At 40.1% G+C, this 19,511-nt stretch overlaps 1 protein-coding gene across 3 annotated transcripts in view; it reads left to right on the top strand.

The window, feature by feature from the left end:
* The window catches only part of LOC116844965, a 24,968-nt gene that overhangs the window by 1,820 nt on the left and 3,637 nt on the right, over positions 1 to 19,511 (top strand). For 2 of the 3 annotated variants that reach the window (XM_032817169.1, XM_032817168.1), the window contains exons 2-4: positions 1,448 to 1,634; positions 12,093 to 12,307; positions 14,818 to 19,511. The exon at positions 14,818 to 19,511 is cut by the window's right edge and continues 3,637 nt beyond it. In XM_032817169.1, coding sequence (XP_032673060.1) covers positions 1,529 to 1,634; positions 12,093 to 12,307; positions 14,818 to 17,244 — 2,748 coding nt within the window. In that variant the 5' untranslated portion in view covers positions 1,448 to 1,528 and the 3' untranslated portion in view covers positions 17,245 to 19,511. Of the gene's footprint in view, positions 1 to 62; positions 1,635 to 12,092; positions 12,308 to 14,817 lie in introns of those variants that run through there. The other variant, XM_032817167.1, reaches the window with a different exon arrangement.

Here is a 19,511-nt window from a genome sequence, read left to right as displayed (position 1 = left end):
CTCTCTCTCTCTCTCTCTCTCTCTCTCTCTCTCTCTCTCTCTCTCTCTCTCTCTCTCTCTCTCTCTCTCTCTTTTCTCTCCCCTTCCTCTCTCTTTCTCTTTGTCGCTCGGCTGGTTGTTTTGTTTCCAAATGCGCGCCTGTGGACGCATCATCCAGTATGCACGCGCGTAATCAACGCGCGATCTAAATTGCTGATGCGCTAACCGCGAAGCGGAGTTCATTCGGCATTTCCGGCACGCGCTCGCCTTTATTCGATTCCGCACGCCGGCAGAATCGAAAAATCCGCGAATGCGCATCGATCCGCGAACGGGCGGACTCCGGAGACCGCGGAGTCATCGGGAGCAAAAAAAAAAAAACAATTTTCGCGACCTTGGCCCTTCGGGTGGATTTCAGTCGGATCCGTGGCGGCATATTCTCGCGCCTGTTATATATTTCCCCGGGCTCATCGAATATTTAGATCTTCTTCAAGCGACACGCCAAACTGTCACCGGGATAACGTATACGCGAACATATTGCACCGGAAAAAAAAGAGCCATATTAAATCCTCGGCAGAAAGAAAAAGAGGAACAGAAAGAGGGGAGAGAGAGAGAGAGAGAGACAGAGCACAGCAACGTGCGAGAGATGAAAGATAAAGGAAGAAGGAGTTAATGCCGGTGAATGGAAAAGGAGAGAGAAAGAGAGACAGAAATAAAGAGTGACAGAGAGTGAGAGAGCGCGGGGAAAGAGAGAGAAAATTCCGGAGGTGAAGTACTGTTGTCGATAGCCAACGCGGATTTAACCAATTATCACCCCGCTCTCTCGGCATGGACGTACGAACGAGGCCCTTCCGGTATGCTCGACCCATCTGGCAAACCATGCGGCGTCCCTTATTGTCCTTTGGGGAAATGATAATACGATGCACTCATATGTTAGCGCGCGCTCACGTCTGTGTCCCATCCAATCGCTCGTATTATACGGATATATCATTCTCGAGTAGCGCAAACGGTGCGATCGCGCAAAACGGAGAGCGTGATCGGAGATTCCCCCCGAAATTCGAATCAGCGATTTCCCGCATAACAGTTTCGCTCTCTATCTCTCTCTTTCTCTCTCTCTCTCTTTCTCTCTCTTTCTCTCTCTTTTTCTCCTTCTTTTCTCTCGCACGACAAGCTGATTAACGCCCGTTCGTGCGTGCAAATAGCGATTTGAATATTCATATTTGTATTTTAATGCATGATGTTCGAACAAAGAGTCCCTTTTGTCCGGATATAATGAGAGAGCAGCAAGAGGCGGCGTTTTACACGCGGTTTAATTGCTTGATTGCACGTTTAATCGTTTCCTACGGCGAGTTTAAGCGTGAGATCGACGTTAGCGCGAGTTTAGCGGTAACGGCCAGCGGCACGGCGGCAAGCCGTAGTCATTCGTACGAGCGATTTTTGTGTTGTGGCCTGTTTGTGTGTGCACATGTAGGTATCCCGGTGAGAAGAGAGGCAAATGGAGATAAGGGAGGAAGCAGAGGTATTTTGACAGCCTCGGCACTTGTCCCCGGGAATGCCACGAATGCCTGTGCCGGTACTCCTCGGTAGCTGGGGCTGGGGATTTTTCGCCATATTCCTCTTGCTCCTGGCCACCCCCAGTCCCGCTGCCATTCGCAGAGGTAAGTCTGATTTGAGGGCCAGATATAATTCTGACGAGTTGACATTTCTAACCGGTTGCGAACCGCCATATCCATTCGCGATGATGAAATCGCGAACATCGCGATCGCGATACGAATGTCGCGGTATATATACTTTAATCGGTAGAGCGATTCGGTGGCGTTTCGGGAAATCTGTTCAGTGGTGTCACGTGAATACTTGGTTGCAAAACGATTAGACACAATGTAAGTAAGATGCTCGTTAAACTATCACGATTGAGAGCTGCTATTGACGGGCTTGCGCAGGGTTATGATAGGAGCTGAAGTGACAGTATACGAGATATCCGGCGTCACTATTGTAATGGAGGATTCAGGAAAAACGTAAGCAGTTTTATTACTCGCCAGAGTTTCTCAAACTTCGACTCGAATTGTCAGACAGTTTTTGGGGTTAATATCATTTATGTATTTCTATCGTCTCTGTGCTGTCTCGAATTACAATTTTCTACTTTTCATACTCAATATTCCATTTAACGTCTACTTTGATATTCTGAAGTCTATATCAATCTTTTCTAATTCTGTTTAATTTACTAGCTTTGCCGAGAAGTCCTCTTTAGAATCTACAAGTGGTATTCTGTGTGTTTTCTACCATTTAATATGTATTAAACATACACTGATCCTTCAAAATATACAGATGTTAAAAAGCAGAACTAAAATTTCTACTCGGAATGTCTGAAACTGTTTACGCGATATTGGTTGAACTGCTTTCTCGATGGATTTTGAATCTGACGTCTTATTTGCTTTATCATACTTTATTATGTAACTTATACTTGTATTTATTTCCATTCCAAAGGACCAATATGGCGCCGAAATATTCCAAGTATAAATGTTGATCCTACTTTCGACTTCAATATTTCACTTAATATCTGCTTTGATACTCTGAAATCTATATCAACTTCTTTTGATTCTATTTAACCTACTAACCTACTAACTTTGTCAACAAGTTTTCTTTAGAATTTACAAATAGAATTTGTGTGTTTTCTATCATTTAGGACCGATTATTCCAATTTCTTGGTGAGCTACCTGACAGTTAAATCATATATCTGTCTTCGTTTTAGATTTGGCCAGAGACAAACTCATGATTTAATTGTTAGGTAGTTTACCAAGAAATTGGAACAATCGACCCTTAAGGCTCCTGGCCCTCCATATTGTCTATCTCTTTTTTATGACGTCAGAAGCGAGAAAATGCGTGCTAAAAATTCTTGCGAAATACGTTAAAATAAAAATATATATCCATAAAGTAACACTTGCAATCGATTAAATAAATTTCTAAGATATTCCGTGCACTTTCTTTTTGCTCTAATAATCAATAATTTATCATAAATTAATGTGACATACAATTCATCTTCTTAACCTATTTCTTTGCCTATTTCTATTCAGATTAATTTACAGTCGAAATTATTGATTGTTAGAGCAAAAGGGGAGTGCACGGAATATCTTACAAATTTGTTTAATCGATTGCAAGTGTTACTTTATGGATATATATTTTTATTTCAATGTATTTCGCAAGAATTTTTAGTATGCATTTTCTCGCTTCTGGCGTCATTAAAAAAAGATAGACAATGCAAGGGGCTAGAAACCTTAAAGGTGCAAATTTCTATTTCCATACACATTTATAAACATACCCGAGTCGAAATTTCGATCTTAATTTCAACCTCAACGTTCCATTTAACGCTTACTTTAATACTCCGAGTCTACGTTAATCTCTTTTGATTGCATCTAATCTACAGCTTTGTCGGCAGGATCTTTTTAGAACCTACAAGTAGCATTTTGTGCATGTTCTATCATTTAGAGGTGCTTAATAGGACTTTATTTTCCATATGTATTACATATATCACATGCACTGATCCCGAGTCGAAATTTTGATCCTACTTTTAGTTTGAATACCCCACTTAATGCCTTTTTTGATATTCTGCAGCCTATATGAAGCTATTTTGATTCTATTTAATCTATTAACTTTGCCGAGAGGTCCTTTTTAGAACCTATAAGTGGCTTTTTCTGCGTTTTCTCCCATTTAGGCGTTAAATAGAATTTTAGTTTTAATGTGTATGAAGCATGCACTGATTCTTCTGAAATATAGAATATACAAATGTTAAAAAGTTGACATCTAAAGTAGCGTTAAAATGAACGAGTATCTATATTATTGCTTTGATGTTTATAAATGAACGAGAATCTATATTATTGCTTTAATGTTTATAAAAGAAGTAGTAGGAATTCCCTCAATTATATCAGTTTATTATTCAAATCGGCAGACATGTATTTCATGTACGATTTTACCAATGGAAATATTTTAGCTATATGATCCGTTGTCGCGTCTCTTGAACACTGTACGACCACTGATCGTAAGAATTATAGTGTAGAACACTTGAATAAGATGATAACATAAATATTATTGTTTATAAAAACATAAAAATATAAACAGAAATATATATACCAGAAAATATATAAACAGAAAAAGACAAGAAACTTTTGAAAGAGCGTACGTAGACATCTTTTATAAATATTAGTAATTAGTAACATATTCGTTCGTTAATTCACCGGACGTTTGTTTATTTAATGGAACCACACAGATAACTTGTTATTTGCGTTATTAAAACAGAAAAACATTTGTAATTCTAAGAGGATTGATTTTTCGATCGGTTTACTAACATTTTTTTTAGTATGAGTACAATCTACCCTGTAAATCTTGAATCCTTTTTTTAACATCCTTTACGAAAATTGTGAAAAGTTATTTATTTGAAGTTTTGTTATAAGTCTAAACTATGTACAGTAATTGTTTAAAAAATATTGATAAACACAAAAAAAATATATAGAAAATTTCTAGAAAAGAGTCCGAACGTGCATAATGTTGGCTCCTATGATTTTCTAATAAACAGATACCAGAAACATGAAAAACGAAAAAGATTATTAATCTATAGATGTGTGACTATCGTTAGAAATAAAAATCGGAATATTTTCTCAATTTTTTTAACAATGTAAAAATTCTGGTAAAAAGAATTTCTAAAAAATTGACTATTTTGCATCAAATAAGTAGAATAAAATTAACATATTTTAATCTTTTAAGTTTTAACTATAAGACATGTTGTGGACACTTATAAGCACAAGCTGACCAGTACAATAAACAATTTTGCGTTAATTTATCACAAAATCAATATATTAAAAAGTAACACAAATATTATATCAGCAATTAACACAAAAGAATTAACACCGATATTATTTTAAAGCAAATTTTAAGTAAAATTGACATATTTATAATGTTAAATACAATAACAAAAATATCAATAATATAACAAAAATGTTACAGAATAAGAAATATATTTCTATTCTATTATTTTTTATTTCTGTTTTTTTTATATTGTTTTTAAAGTGTCAATGATTTTATATGAAATGATTCATATCATATTTGCTATAGATGCGATTGAATTTGGGAACTTTGCCTTTTTGAGTCATTTACTTTATTTACTATATTATTTTTATTCTAATTGTAGATACACTTTATATATGTATCGTAAGGTAATGAATATAAGATGAATATAATATAAATGTATGATAATATGAATAATATGAGTGTAAGATAATAAACATAATTTAAAAAAAAATTGATCAGGAAGATGTTAACAAAACTCAGTTTTAATACAAAATGTTTTTTTATTGTGCACTTATTAGTTTAATTAAAATCGGAGGCTGATTGCAAAAATATTGTTTCGAGAAAAATGCTTTAAAAATTTTACGTGCACACACACACACACACAGACAATAAATATAAATTTCGAGTAATTACATGAGTTTTATTCTAATCAGTGATTCCAGATCCATATAGCATTTGTTCCTAGAGCTCACAGAACCCATTTTAAACTTCCTTTTAATTTTTTTCAATAGACAGGCTCGGGCGTTTTGGAAATCGGCGTTAGATAATAATCGACAAGCTCGAGACATGTCTATGTCTATGTCTTTAGGCTGCGTTTTAGGAGGCGCTTTGAGCGCGTTCTGTCCTTTCAACTTTTAGTAAGTAAAGACAGAACACGTTTCTAGCGCTAAATAGCTTAACGCAGCCTTAAAATGTGTTCGAGGAACACACTACTAGCGTTATTTAGCGCTACCGCTATTCGGGGAGCTAGTTAGTAGCACTATCAATCATTATCGTGACGTCACTGACAGTAATGTTCTACGTCATGACTTCGCGCTACCAATACTATTGCTTGCGAGATAGTGCATTGGTAGCGTGAGCGTTTGCGAGTTTCCTGAACAACGTAGTGAATTGTTCGTACTGTGTATGTATCTTTACTTCCTGCACATTAAGTTTTAGACTTTTATTTGCTTATAAACGTCGTTAGCTTTACATACAGGATGATCGGAAACAATTGCATTCGGTTAATATTATTTTTGAGCGAATTCTAAGACTATTTTTCCTCTTGTAAAATGTTACCCGAGGCTTAGTTGCTGAGATATAAAGATAAATAGTTAGCCTCTCACAGGCTAACGTACTGAGAGAAAAATGTATGATATTTAGAATTATAATGGCATAGTAAAAATATTATAGTTAGGAATATAATTTTTATAGTAAATATTACCATAATATTTGTAATATTTACAATATAAGTATAATATAACTGACCCGTGTCAAATTTTTACCAAGAATTATATATATATATATATATATATATATAATTATTTGAAATAAAAAATATGGTAAGGTGGCAAATATTGAATGGTAAGAGAAATTAACAATTCACCGTCAGACACAGACGTTGAGCAATACACAGGTGACAATATTTATACATTTTAGCTTGAAAACTTTCAATGTCAATGTGATAGTGTACAATAGTAAATAAATTATTTTAACTGAGTTGAATGTGATTATAACATAACGTGTAAGAGTGAAATAGTCGATTGGGTTCGCGCATGCGAATTTGTCCTAAGTGCAATATAAACTTTACATGTACGAAAAACTTTAAAAACAAGCACGAAAAGAACAAAGCATTAATCGTACAAACATAAACATAACATAACATAATATATTCTAAAATTTAAGAAAACGGACGAGCTTGTATTGAGAACGCAATTGATTATTTTACCCTTACACGTTATGTTATAATTATATTCAACTAAGTTAAAATAATTTATTTACTATTGTGCACAATCATATTGACATTGAAAGTTTTCAAGCTAAGATGTATGAATATTGTCACATGTGTATTGCTTGACGTCTGTGTCTGACGGTGAATTGTGCCTGCCTACTTTCCGTATCTGGCCTGTGAGAGGCAAACTATTTACCTTTACAGTTCAGCAACTAAGCCTCGGATAACATTTTGCAAGAGGAAAAGTAGTCAGAATTTGCTCAGAAATACGATAATATTAGCCGAATGCGATTGTTTCCGATCACCTTGTATAAAAAATGGATTATGTGGAAATATAAATTTCCATTACCGTAGACGTAAGACGTAAACTTAAGCTGAACCACCAGTTAGTATATTGCTTTACCTTTGCGTATTCTAGAAGAAGATAGAAATAACGGTATAACTAGAACTTAGATTGAGTAACTAGAATTTCAATCGGTTAGGTTCTAGTTACTTCTGTATAACAGTGTTTTACTAGCAATTCTATCTTCTTCACGAGCAAAGATAAAGTAATATCCTGATTGGTTCAGCTTAAGTTTACATCTTACGTCTACGGTTACGGAAATTTGTGTACGGGACCTCTTAACGTTACACTATTGCGTTCATGGAGCTTGCATTTGCTGGCGCTATCTTGCTTCTGTGAACAGAGTTGATAGCATTTTAGCGCGGTAGCGAGCTTCCCGAACGCACTCTTAAAACTGCCTACAAATCTCATTCCATCTCATCATGCGCGTCGATTGATCAATTTATTTTTGTAATATCTTCATAATTTACATGTTTACAAAATAGTGAAGATTTCTTTATTCAGTTTAGCGAGTTTTGCGATACACTTAAATATAGACATTCTGTAGAAATTCACGCACACAAAATACGCACTTAAAATACGTAAGAAATAGGATTTCAATTTCAAAGAACACTCATCTTTTCTTAATCCTACACTAGATCTAATAAGGTCGTTATTTTGATTCTTATATTTTCTTATATTTTCTTATATTTTCTTATATTTTCTTATATTTTCGAAACCCATTCCGTTTTTATTGTTGCATTTTCCCCGACTTATGCATCGTCTTAGATAAATCGGCCAATAATCGGCCAATAATCGGCCAATAATCGTCTTATATAACTCCGCCAACTTTTTGAGTTTCTTCATGAAAATAGTATGTACTTTTAAAATATGCAATACAAAGTCGACTTTTTTGACCCGCGAAAGATATTTTCTCCCTTAAAGGGCCTATCTCGTAGTTTAAATTTTTATTGTGCTCTCATCTATCACATAAAGATATAATAAAAAACCAATATTTACGCCGTATATTGTCTCTTTTGGCTCTTGTCATAATCGATTACCGCGCAAGTCTGCCAGTAGTGGCTCTCCACTCATCATGACAATTCGATGGGCTCTTTGCTTTGTTGTGTCTAAAGCATTTCACAACCAAGTGTACGACTCTGCATCGCGCTCACCCCCATCCCCATTGATTCTGTGCCTTTGGCATGCACCGACGGCGCGAACGGCGAACTAACCTCGTCGCGTGTCACATCGCTTCCATTTCTAAGTCGATTTAATGCGGCAAATGAATCTGTTGCTTTGCCGTGTTAGCTGGGCTGTTCGGTTACGGCCGAGCAGGCGTGCTATTAATTGCTCCGGCGCAAAAAAATCCGCGTGTTCTTTCCGCGTGTCCGGACTTTAATCCCCTTTTTAATGAAGATTCATCTCGGTTGGTGTAGCAGTAGCTACTTATCCCCCGGAGCTACCGGAGCAATTATCGCAACCCTATTACGCGGCTAACAGGTCGAATTATCGCGTAACAGACGAGACGCCGCGAATCTTAACCATCGCATTAGAGTGATTTACTCGCGCGGGTATCGGCGGCGCGAGCTGAAGGGCTGATACTCGTGAAAAGGTGATTTACGGACGAGAGGCGCCCTAGCCTCCGCCGTTACGAGGCTGCCGCTTTATAAGAGGTATCTAGCAAGCGGGTCGAATATCGATTACACGGCCGAAACTTGTGTCGCGTGTTGTCGTGTCTTACCCTCCGCCGTCCTCCTTCCATTCTCCTTTCTCCCGTTATTGTCCCTTCGCTCTTTCTCCCTCTCTTTATTACCCCCAGCCATTGCCCAATCGAGTCAACGAAAAATATGTCGGTTCTAATGTATACAGAACGATTCTTAAATGTCGATATTTCATGAGGTGAACGTGTGCAGCGAAAAAAACAGGAAAAATATATCATACGGACACACGTCATCCGGGGTTTATTTTTTGAGCTGAAACAAATCAAAGTAAACGCTCGAAATGATTGTCGATATAACGCTGTCGGCCGTCATAACGCTCGAGCTGGCGCGGATACATCAATGATGTATGTGCGATACGCGAGAGAAAATGCTCCACGAATTTGGGATCATTCGAGAGATCCCTTGGTATTTTCCGGTGATCATCGGAAAATTCGATGTCAGAACTGCTGTCGCAGTGTGTGTGTTACAGGGGAGACTGGAGACTTTGAGCATTCTCTGTAATTTCAGCTCAAAAAAAGAGTCTGTAGACCATCTAGGTCGGTGTAAATTTTTTTTCTTGTTTTCAGCCCTATATTCACCTCTTGAAGTATTAAATTTCCGCCAGTCGCGAGTCTTTGTGGAAAAAGAATGGAAATTTTATTAAATATTATATTAAGTAAAAGAAAGCTACAGCACTTTTAAGAAATAGCCTTGTATCATTCTTCATAATCTTAGTTATTTTTTATAAAAAGATAGGAAAAATATGGCGAGTATATTACTCTAACCTCTACTTTGTGCTGTATCGAAACAAAGTCACTCAACACCTCAACACAGTTGCCCGCGGTTATATCTGAAAGTTAATATATTTAAAAATTTAAAATTAACTTAATGTACAATGTGTTCCAGAACTCACGACTTTAATTTTACCGAGAAATTCTCTGAGCAATATAGGCTGCGTTCGTTTTGGCGCTTATAGCGTGTATAAGCGTCATTTGTCTTTGTTTAATATTTGATAGAAACAAGGATGAAATGATGCTCAGAGCGTTGTAAGCGCCAAAACGAACGCAGCCCTAGAGAGTTAATGTTTCCTCAACGGAAACTTCACGTGGCATCAATAGTTACCGAGATATAAGCGATAAAAAAACAGGGCTTTTCGTAAACTAAACTTCGAATGACTAAATAGATAACAAAATTATTTCCTTTGATCAATTTCAAGTTGATTTTACTTGAACAGAAGTTTACCTTAGACCTAGGTTAGAATAATATATTATATTGCAAATTGATAAATTGTCATGTGTGAATAATATTATAATAATTTCTTTCTCTATATTTTCGTAGAGAAGCAATTGTCTCTTCAAATTGTTTAAAAAATTTCTAAGTAAAATTAAGACTGCGAAGTCTGGGATATTCTGTATACTAGATTAATTGAGAAATATTTTTTTGTAAACACTAAATAAGTGTTGATAAAGACAAAGTATTTTCAAATGAAGATATATTACTAGTACAAATTGAAAAGTATATTTTAGAAAGAGTCAACTTAATATCCAACTCTCGATGTTAAGGTATATCATGAGACGAGTTTGATGAGAATTGGATGAAACTTACACTACATACACATAGAAATATTATCAGACTGCAATTAGAAAAAAACTGACCATTCGAGAGCTGAGATATTTGCAATAAAAGTTGACACTTTTTTTACGTGTTTTTTCGAGCTAACGTGATATTTTTAATTTCCATTTTTAATAACTTTTAAACTAGATGATGAGATTTTAATGAAAACTGTTATGATATTAACGACTAATATACAGATATTGCACAAAAATTTAATAATTATCGACGTTTTATTGCGAAGATATAGCAAAAGTTTATAATTTATTATAATGCTTGAAATATATTTACACATATTTAAACTTATATACCTCTTTCTTTTATTTATGTATCTCTATTATATCAATTGATATACAAATAAAACATTAATAAAAATAAAAAATAATAATATTTTTAATATTGTGTATTTATAATATTTATAATATTGTGTATATGCAGGGTGTTTATGACGATAACATATCAAATTCTCGTGGGCATGTAGATTAATTTAAACTGAGCAAACAATTCCTCCATCATTTTGCAAACAACCATCTAAAATTTTAAATTACTCATGAGTGATTGTTTACTAACCTTCTTTAATTAATAAAATCTACGTAATTATTTCTAAAATAGTAGAGAACTTTCTTGTTCAATTTGAACTAATGTACAAGCACACAACAGAAAACGTCACCATCACAATTCATCTATCGTATCGCACTTAATCATTCATCAATATTTTTTATTTAATAACTCAAAATTTTACGTAGTTAGGTTTGCAAAATGGTAGAGAAATTTTTTGTTTAGTTTGACCTCATGTATACATATATGTATACGTTTTATATGTCATTGTCAGATATCCTGTGTATTTATCTCAACTTTGCTTCAGGCTAACATCTATTATTTAGATAATGAAGCACATATATAGAATAATTTATAATTTATTCGATAAATAGTAAATTTATGAGTAGTTCTTTTAATGTGCCACTGAAAATCCGATACTTAGCGAGACAAGTAGCTTGGTTATGCGAGTCAGTTTCTTCAATTGATTTGAAATCAACTATTCTATAATAGCATTGGAATATTCTATCGAACGTTCAATAACGTACCATGTACTTTCAATCTTCTTTTCAAACCGATTCAAATCTTCACGTTGACTTGAAAATCTCGAGCTTATTCTTTGGTATCCTGTCGATTGATAAAATTATCTCTCCTCATTAATCGTCATAACGCAATATTTTTATTTAATAACTCAAAATTTTACATAGTTAGGTTTGCAAAATGGTAGAGAAATTTTTTGTTTAGTTTGATCTCATGTATACTTATATGTATACGTTTTATATGTCATTGTCAGATATCCTGTGTATTTATTTCAACTTTGCTTCAGGCTAATATCTATTTAGATAATGAAGCACATATGTAGAATAATTTATAATTTATTCGATAAATAGTAAATTTATGAGTAGTTCTTTTAATGTGCCACTGAAAATCCGATACTTAGCGAGACAAGTAGCTTGGTTATGCGAGTCAGTTTCTCCAATTGATTTGAAATCGACTATTCTATAATAACACTTGTCAACGTATTCTATCGAACGTTCAATAACGTGCCGTGTATTTTCAGTCAGTTAAGATTAAGATATCAGTGCGCTCACGGCGAAAAAGGAAAATAAAAAAAGAAAGACAAACTTTCCAGACGCGCGACCTTCCGCGCGCGCTATAAACATCTCTGTTTCAGTGGACCGAGGCCACTGCAACAAAACAGTGGACATCTATGAGGATGTGTCGAGCCCGGCGGTGACCGCTGCAAATTGGGGTAAGCCCCTCTCGTGCTGGTACCGCTTCCGTGCCTTTCGCGGGACGCCCCGAGACTGGATTCTGCGGGTTCGCTTCAAGAAGTTTAAGGTCGGAGTGCTGGAGAACGCGACTACCTGCAGCGGCGGATATCTGCAGGTGAGTGCTCGCTCACGCCCGTAGCACTTTGTGCATTCCGCGCCGTTTGTCGCGTCGCGGACAACGCGGGCTCCTAATTTCGAGAATCGCAGAATCGAACGCAGCCGGGAACGGCTGAATTCATCTGTCCCCTACAGTGTTCGCCCCTCGCCTCTTCCCGTCCCTCTCCCTCACCCGTTGGCTATAGCTCGCTTCGTACTTCTATTAATTGAATAGGGAGAATCCAGCCAATTAGCCGCGCGCTGGAATTTAATTTTGGTTCGACAATAGCGTTCCTAGATTATTCTTTCGATTCAAGTTAGATACCGACGCTGCGCGACGGGGAGGGAGGAGGGCTACAGTGGGACGACTGGCGATTGGGGTGGCGGTGAGGTGGGAGTGGTGATATCGATGGTGCTCGTATCTCTTTGAATTGTGGACCAATACATGCGGATATATATACAGGGTGTCCCTGAAGTCTATTCGCATCCTTTGCATTGTGGAAATGGCTGAAAATATGGAGAAATGTCGAAATACGTGTTCTTTTATTTGGATTAAACTTTTTACTGAAGAAGATTTCCTTTAGCCTTCTAGGGAAGACGTGGACTCGAAAATTTTAAGTGGCAAGGGGAATCACGTAATACCTCGTTCAAAATGTTTTATTAAAGGAAAAATTCTACCGCAAGTTTGGGGTCGCAACGTTATTCCCGTTAAAAGTTCAAAAATGGCTTTTGTACTTCTATTTTTTACTCGAACTAAGAGGGTCGCAGAGAAGTGGAAAAAAGTTCATGTTTAGTGGTTCCACCAAACTCTATTTCTGTTTTAATTCCTCCTGAGGGAATTATTAGTTCTATCTAAAGAAACTCAATATTCAGACCTCCCTTAATTTTTCAAGAAGGATAAACACCTTAAAGCTCCGTTGTTGTTTTCTCTCGGAGGGTGAAGATGATTAAACAATGATTGGTCCTTTAGTCAAAATTCTGGATATTGCCAAGAAAAAATCTTGAAAGAGATCTAAGCCAAGCTGAGGAAATTTGAAATGTTCAGGGAGATTTGAAGGAGAATTTTTTCGGTGGAAAGGTTAGTCTCTGAAAATTAAAAAAAAAACACATGATTTGGCATTTCTTCATTTTTTCAGCTATTCCCAAAATACAGAGGATACGAACAGACTTTATAGACACCTTGTATATGCGCCGTGGCTATACGATACATTGGAATGCGCGTATTTCAAATCCATAAGAGTTACGCATTGGTGGTCGCGCGAGCGTCGATGTGTCCACTAGCACCCGATATTTTCGTTCCCGCTGGATTTTATTCTTACTTCGAGCTGCACGCCGCTATTTTGGTACTAAATGGATCAAAACAGGGATTACGACACGGGAAATTCCTGAGGTTCGCTGGCTCGAGAAGCGGTGGGAGTCTGTGAGAGAGTTCGTTCGTGCGCCTTGGCAACTGAACTCTATCCGCAGCTGCTCGCGGCAGCGGAGCATCGAGCGCGATAACGTTTGCGGATATCGACGACATAATTCGCGAGCTTGTTTGTGTTGCAAGAACGTTAACGGTAGAGTGGATCGGTCTCGTGTTAACGCCCCCTTCAATTATCGGCGGGAACGCTTCTAAATTTAGTTTCGTCGAGGTGGCTGCGTGTGTGCAGACGACGCGTGCGAGAGAGAGAGAGAGAGAGAGAGAGAGAGGGAGATAAGCAGCCGTATCAATGATGCGAATTAGAGCATTCCCGTATAGACGAACGCGATAAGTGATTCTCCCTTCCTCCGTTTCCCTCCACCTGCCTCTTTCGAGCGCGCGCGCGCGCGGGCGCACTCGTCCTGCCACCTCTCTCAGTTACTTCGGTATCAGGTATTGATCTTTGTGACGCTGTAAACCTCTCTCCTCTCCTTTCTTTCCTTTCTCCCCTTCTCTCTCTCTCTCTCTCTCTCTCTCTTTTGCTCCCTTTCCCTCTTTTCCTGATTCCGTCCCCCGTGCTCTCTCTGTGCTCTCTATTTTCCGTATTTCCTCTTCTCCATCGCTCCGCCAACTTTCAAATTTACCCTGATAAACAGGGGTGAGTAGTAATAGCGGTATCTCGGCTGCGTTTACTTTCGCGAGGAGACTCGAGAGGCGATGTACTTGGCGCGGAATTGAGGATCCCGTTTTTTGGGATATAATTGATCGTCGTGCAAGCAAGACTACGACTTCCATCAGTCACGTGCATGCGTCTTCGTGGGAGGACCTCCTATGTAAATTCTTATCGGTTCCTTCGGATTCATTCATCTCTTTTGCACAGACACATCGTTTGTTTGCTTGTCGCGGTATACTGCGTGAACTGCGAAACTATAAACAACATAGTTCTCTCATTGCTCGCTCGAGTCTGCTCGAAATCGCGTTCTATCCACAGCATTCCTAGGTTAGGTTAGCATTACCGAGCGCGGTGTATCCTTTTATTATGTCCACCGAACGTGCGGGATGCGCGCGTTGTAGCGACAATGATGACGACGACGACGAGCGAGCGAGTCTTTCGGCCGTTGTTTCAGATTATAGACGGCAACACGAAGACCGAGGTGAGCAATCGCAAGGACCCAGGCGTCTACTGCGGCGAGTCCGAGCAGCCGCAGACCTTCATCTCCGAGACGAGCTTCGTGCGGGTGCTCTTCCACGCGGACAACTTTACGGACCAAACGTACTTCAGTTTCGATTCGCGCGCTGAGCAGCAGTTCGAGGTCTATCTGAGGTATGGCCAGCACCCAGAGCTCTACCCGAACCGTCGCGGCGAGATCGTGCCCGGCAGCTACTGCGAGCGCGTCTTCAAGGACTGTCGGCTGCAAACGTGCTACGTGCAAAGCCCGGCGTATCCGGGCATCTACCCGCGCGCGTTGCACTGCAAGTACCGGCTGAACACGCGGCTGCCGTTCATCAAGCTCTATATTGAGAACGAGGAGTTCAATATCGACGGGCAACGATGCGAGAATATCATGACCTGCCCGATGCGACCGATCAGCTCCGGTTCGGAACACTGTCCGTACGACTACATACGCGTCTACGACGGTAAGAACGAGAGCAGCCCGACAATCGGTACCTTCTGCGGCATGGGCAAGTTCCCGTACAGCATAATCGGTACCAGCGAGGATCTGTATGTGGAGTTCGTGTCGTCACCAGCTGGGCCGCTGCTCAACACCGGCTTCCACTTCAACGTGGGCAACTGGCCGGGTCACGTGGAGACCGCGGGCGTGAAGAATGGCAGCTGCGATTGGTTGCTGAACAGCGAGTCCCTCGTGAGCGGCAACGAGGGTATCTTCTTGTCGGTGGCGCACTGGTATCCGCCGCACACCAGCTGCACTTACCTGCTGCGCGGCCGACCCGGTGAGATCGCCCGTCTCTACTTCCCCAGCTTTCGTGTCAACCGCATCGAGTCGCCAATTCAACCGTACGACGGCGACTGCGGCGAGAGCCTGACGCTCTACGACGCTGATTGGCCGGACGACGCGCGCATCATCAAGACCTTCTGCGATACCTTCAGCAAGCCGATGGAGAAGCACGACTTCGTGTCCACGTCGAACGCATTGTTCGTGCGCTTCGAGAGCAAGACCGGTAGTTACTCCGGCAGCTCGCTCTATTATTGGGCACACTACGACTTTTTCAACGCGACGCGATTCGGCGAGCCGGTGGCCGGCACTGAGTGCGACGAGATTTTTGCCTCGTGGAAGTCGCGATCCGGCAGATTACGGTCGCCTCTGAACACGTTGGTCTACAAAAGACCAGGCGATCCACCCGCCGATCTCTCTTGCACTTACAGCTTCGTCACGGACAAGCGACTGTACGCTCGAGTAATCCTCGTGATCGACTCGATATCCTTCAAGGACCACCCGTACGCTCAATGCGGCCATTGCTGGGACAGCCGGGTGGACCGAGTGATCATCAGAGAACCGAGTCCCGAAGGTATCAAGGGCCACTGTCTTTGCCGATCTAGCAATAACGGCACCCCGGCGCCCACCACCTCATCCCCAGCGCGGCCACCTTTGCTCAGGGTCGTGTCTCGCGGCGAGAGGTTGGACCTGAAGCTCTTGGTGGATGGGACTCATGCGGCCACGAGCTACTTCAAAGTGCCTGCGCCGCTGTTCGAAGCGAGATACGAATTCGCACATAGTCCTCTCTGCGGACCAGCTTTGCTGCCGGCCACCACCGACGGCGAGATCGAGTTCCCGCATTACGAGGCCCTGGGCTACGTCACGCCGCCCAGGACGATCAAATGCATCTGGGAGCTGCGGGTAAACCGTGAGCGCGATCTCTGGTTGCACTTTGACAAGATTAAGTTCGCGTCTCGCTCTTGCGAAGACGGCAAGCTGGAAATCTTCTTGCCCGGCAACGCCGAGCCGTACCTCGGCATTTGCGGTGAGAACGTCAGCTACGTGAGAGAGATGCCGATCATCTCGGCGGCGCAGATCGCGCCTACGACGGACCACCCGGCGGCGCCGGGTGCTACTGCGGTCGACGGCAGCGAGGAGTCGCCGGCGGTGATCGTGCAGTTCACTGGTTCTATGGCGCCGGCCAGGGCGGCTTTCAAGATCGCATGGACTGAGCTCTATCATCTGCCGAGGGACGGCTCCGGCGCACTCAACACTCAAAAACTCGAGGACTGCGCCTTCCAATGTCCCGGCGACGCCGGCTGTATTCCAGCGAGATTGCTCTGCAATGGTGTCGTTAACTGCCCTAGTCGTGGCTTGCCGATCGGTCTGGGCGCGACTATCCTCAACGGCACCTTCTATGAGCCGGATGACGAATCAGTGGAGACCTGCGGCGGCCCCGTGAACGGCAACGGCGGCGGCTTCACCGGGCCTGCCGGCTGGGCCGGTGCTGGACTCGGCGCCGGATTAGCTATTCTTTTGGGTTTGGCGTGCTTCATCGCCGTTTGCAGGCTCTGCAGAGGACGGTCGCGCTCCAGGGATATTCATGTGCCCTATTAGGAGTCGCGACCGCGTCTCTGTGAGGGTGTGTGTGTGCGATTCTGGAGAATGCGGAAGTTTACGGGGTTGTGAGGTCACGACTGTTCCTCGGGAAGTTGGAATTTTCTGTTTATGTGCATCGTAGACTTATGGAAATAAACTGCGCATTCTTGTGAGACAGCTAAAGCCAAGAATAAAGGACAGAGATATACTGATAAGATGCTTTCTCTGTCATACAGTACTGTAGGTAGGGAAACAAAAGAGAGAATAGAACACAGCGAAAGGAAGAGAGGACGCATTGACTGTATGATCGTTTCTTCTTCATTCTTCTCACTAAATAGACAAGAATAAAACACTTCACACTGAAAAAAGATACTTAACAAATTTATTTGTGGAATGTGAAGTTTGTTCGCAGAAATAAAATTTATATCTCACAAATAAAAGTTCAAGTATTTTTTTCTCAATGTTCTCTCCATTTCCATCTTTCACTAATGCTGACTTCAGCCCTTTAGTGGAAATGCGCAGTCTATTTCTGTAAGTCTAGGATATGCATGGAAAAAAATGATTAATTTGATTGATTTAATATGACAATAAACGAAACAGACACGTTTTAGTTGAAGAAAATAGAATTTCTAGTTGTTAGAATTGAATTTGATTCATAATAACCAGAAATTTTGTCTTCCTCAATCAAAACGTGTTTGATTCGTTCATTGTCATGTTAACTTAGTTTTTTCTTCATATATGCATACGGGGAAAATGGAGTGGTTGATTATGCAAATTTATAATTTACTGCATAAAATTAAATTTCTTAATTAGGTAGTATATTTCAATTAAATTTATCTTTTAATTAGTAGGTTATTTATTGTTGTAACCGAATAGATTTGCTCGTGCAGCAAAGAAATGATGTGTGGAAACAATCATTAACTCGCTCGTAAAAAATCCCGTTTTTGTAAATATTACCTTAGTTATTACGGTAAATCATTTCGTCTTTCGAGGTAATTTAAATTTGTGAAATAAGTTTGCTAATTTTATTGAAAAGATCACGTCGCACTTTCTCAGCAGACGATGAAGAAATGTTTTTGTTCATTTTACACACGATGAGGTAATTCTACTTAGTTGGAATTATATTAACACCTGTGCATCAACATTACTCAAGATGGGTACATAAAATAATTTTCTATGAGGATTGTTGCTGCAGATAGTTCTCACTGCTGAACTAATTAATTATTAGTTACTATAAAATCCGTTAATGTATCAAATTTTTTGATGCGACAACAAAAGAATTAATGATATCAAAAAATTGTTAGATTTGAGTTTTGGTAAAGAGAATAGTCTTTACTGTACCAACAAATCTGTCGTGTTATAATATCAAATTTTATTAGTCACCATCACTAATCTTACGTAACTCTTTAATAACATAGAAAATTGTCTATTCGTTAGTGAAACAGTATGAATATTTTTTTTTCTTTCGACGCATTTCGAAATATATTCGACATCCAGTAGAAAACCTATCTTCTGATAACTATTTAGGGACAAATTCTTTTGTGCATCGGTTCTGAAATGCATCCAAAAAATAGCAGTCAAACCATTCTACAAACAAATATCTAAATATTACGACTGTAGACTTGCAAAGCTAGCAAAGTTTCTTCTAGTTCTAACAACAAATCCTTTTTCCCCCGTGTAGAGAATAAATCGAGTCAAATAAATCGAGTAAACGAGAAAATCTATCGTTTTCTCGAGAAACGACCGTGACAATAGGAGACACAACGAAGATCTCTAAGCGACGTCCTGATTTCCAGGACGTCGTTCAGACGTCTTCAACGGCTGCACTGACGTCTCTGGACAGTAACTTTGGTCAAATAAATTATCCTATTCTGTCCACGCGATAGGCAAGCCTTCAGCTTCGAAAGGAACCGCGGAATTCCCAAGCGCGAGCTTACCGACACCGTTGGGAGCGTTGTCGCGCGATTGAGTCTTAGACTTCCGTGTTGTTTGGGATCGAAGAATGATCCTAGGAACACTCTCATCCTCTCGAAGTTCGAAGACGAAGGTGCAGAAGATATTTGTCGACGTTGTCGCCGAGCGCGAGCGACGTCGCAGCTCACGAGTGATTCTCCAAATGTGATGCCTTCGGGTTTAACGAACGTCGTGTTTGCTCATCAGCCGCGAATGGTCGGCTGCGGATCTTTGCTCTCTGTCTTGATATTCACGATATCGCTGTTTAGCGTGACACCGACACCGCCCATATCCCCATCGCGTTTCCATCACGCCATCAGCCCTCGCCCTGT

The sequence above is a fragment of the Odontomachus brunneus genome, unplaced genomic scaffold (assembly GCF_010583005.1).
Source record: "Odontomachus brunneus isolate Ranch 3 - 2012 unplaced genomic scaffold, Obru_v1 Obru_scaffold_048, whole genome shotgun sequence".
NCBI classification, from domain to species: Eukaryota; Metazoa; Arthropoda; class Insecta; order Hymenoptera; family Formicidae; genus Odontomachus; species Odontomachus brunneus.
The sequence above is the reverse complement of the archived record's forward strand: the minus strand, read 5'-3'. Positions and strand labels throughout refer to the sequence as shown.